We start from the raw sequence: 899 nt of genomic DNA, 5'->3' as shown, positions 1-899 counted from the left end.
TCTCTCCCTCCCTCTCTACTCTCTTTCCTCCTCCTCTTTCTCTTTCTTTCTATCTCTTTCTACCTCTCTTTCTCTCTCTCCCTTTCCTCTCCCTCTCCCTCTTTCTTTCTCTCTCTCTCCTCTTTCTCTATCTCTTTCTCTCTCCCTCTCCCTCTCCCTCTCCCCGGCGTTTCCTTTTCTTGAGGAACTCAGCGCTGAAAGCCCGTCGCAGCGTGAAGACTTTGTAACGGGCTGAGCACAGAACATGGGATCCTGGGGCTGGAAGGAACCTCAGAGGCCTTCTAGTCCAACCCCCTGGTCAAGGCAGAAGACCTTATGCCATCCCGGTCCACCGGTGGTCAGGCAGTCTGTCTTCCCCCACCCCGTAAGGAACCCCCCCACCCCGCCGGGGGAACGCCCTCTTCTTCCGGGTCCGGTCCGGTCCGTGCCAGCGGCGCCCGAGGTCGGACTCCGGCACCGCCGCCCCACACCGACTCTCTCCCCCCCCATAGCAGCGCACCCGGCCAGTCACCGCCTTCCTTCCAGGGCGGGGGACGGCTCGGCTCGGCTCGGCTCGGCTCATCCCACCGGGGAAGCAAACGGGAGAATTCCGACTTGTAAAAATAAAATGAAAGGTCTTCCTGCGGTTTAGTTTAAAAAAAAAACACGACCCATTCCCATTTCATCATTGTGGAATGGAAGAGGGAGGGGGGTCCCTCTCCTCCTCCAGCCCTCGTGTCTCTCTGCCGATCACCAAGACGGTTCGGACTGCCAGTCAAGAGGGTTCGGACTGCCAATCACCAAGAGGGTTCGGACTGCCAGTCAAGAGGGTTCGGACTGCCAATCACCAAGAGGGTTCGGACTGCCAATCACCAAGAGGGTTCGGACTGCCAGTCAAGAGGGTTCGGACTGCCAATCAC

General features: G+C 58.4%; 1 protein-coding gene across 1 annotated transcript in view; it reads right to left on the bottom strand.

Moving 5' to 3' along the window:
• Positions 1–729: 729 nt before the first annotated feature.
• The window catches only part of LOC107296613 (calcium and integrin-binding family member 3-like), a 7,447-nt gene continuing 7,277 nt past the window's right edge, over positions 730–899 (bottom strand). Inside the window, exon 5 of the mRNA XM_015825959.1 lies at positions 730–769. Coding sequence (XP_015681445.1) covers positions 730–769 — 40 coding nt within the window. The remainder of the gene's footprint in view (positions 770–899) is intronic.

Source organism: Protobothrops mucrosquamatus, unplaced genomic scaffold (assembly GCF_001527695.2).
Source record: "Protobothrops mucrosquamatus isolate PMUCROS unplaced genomic scaffold, P.Mucros_1.0 scaffold2896, whole genome shotgun sequence".
NCBI lineage: Eukaryota > Metazoa > Chordata > Lepidosauria > Squamata > Viperidae > Protobothrops > Protobothrops mucrosquamatus.
The sequence above is the reverse complement of the archived record's forward strand: the minus strand, read 5'-3'. Positions and strand labels throughout refer to the sequence as shown.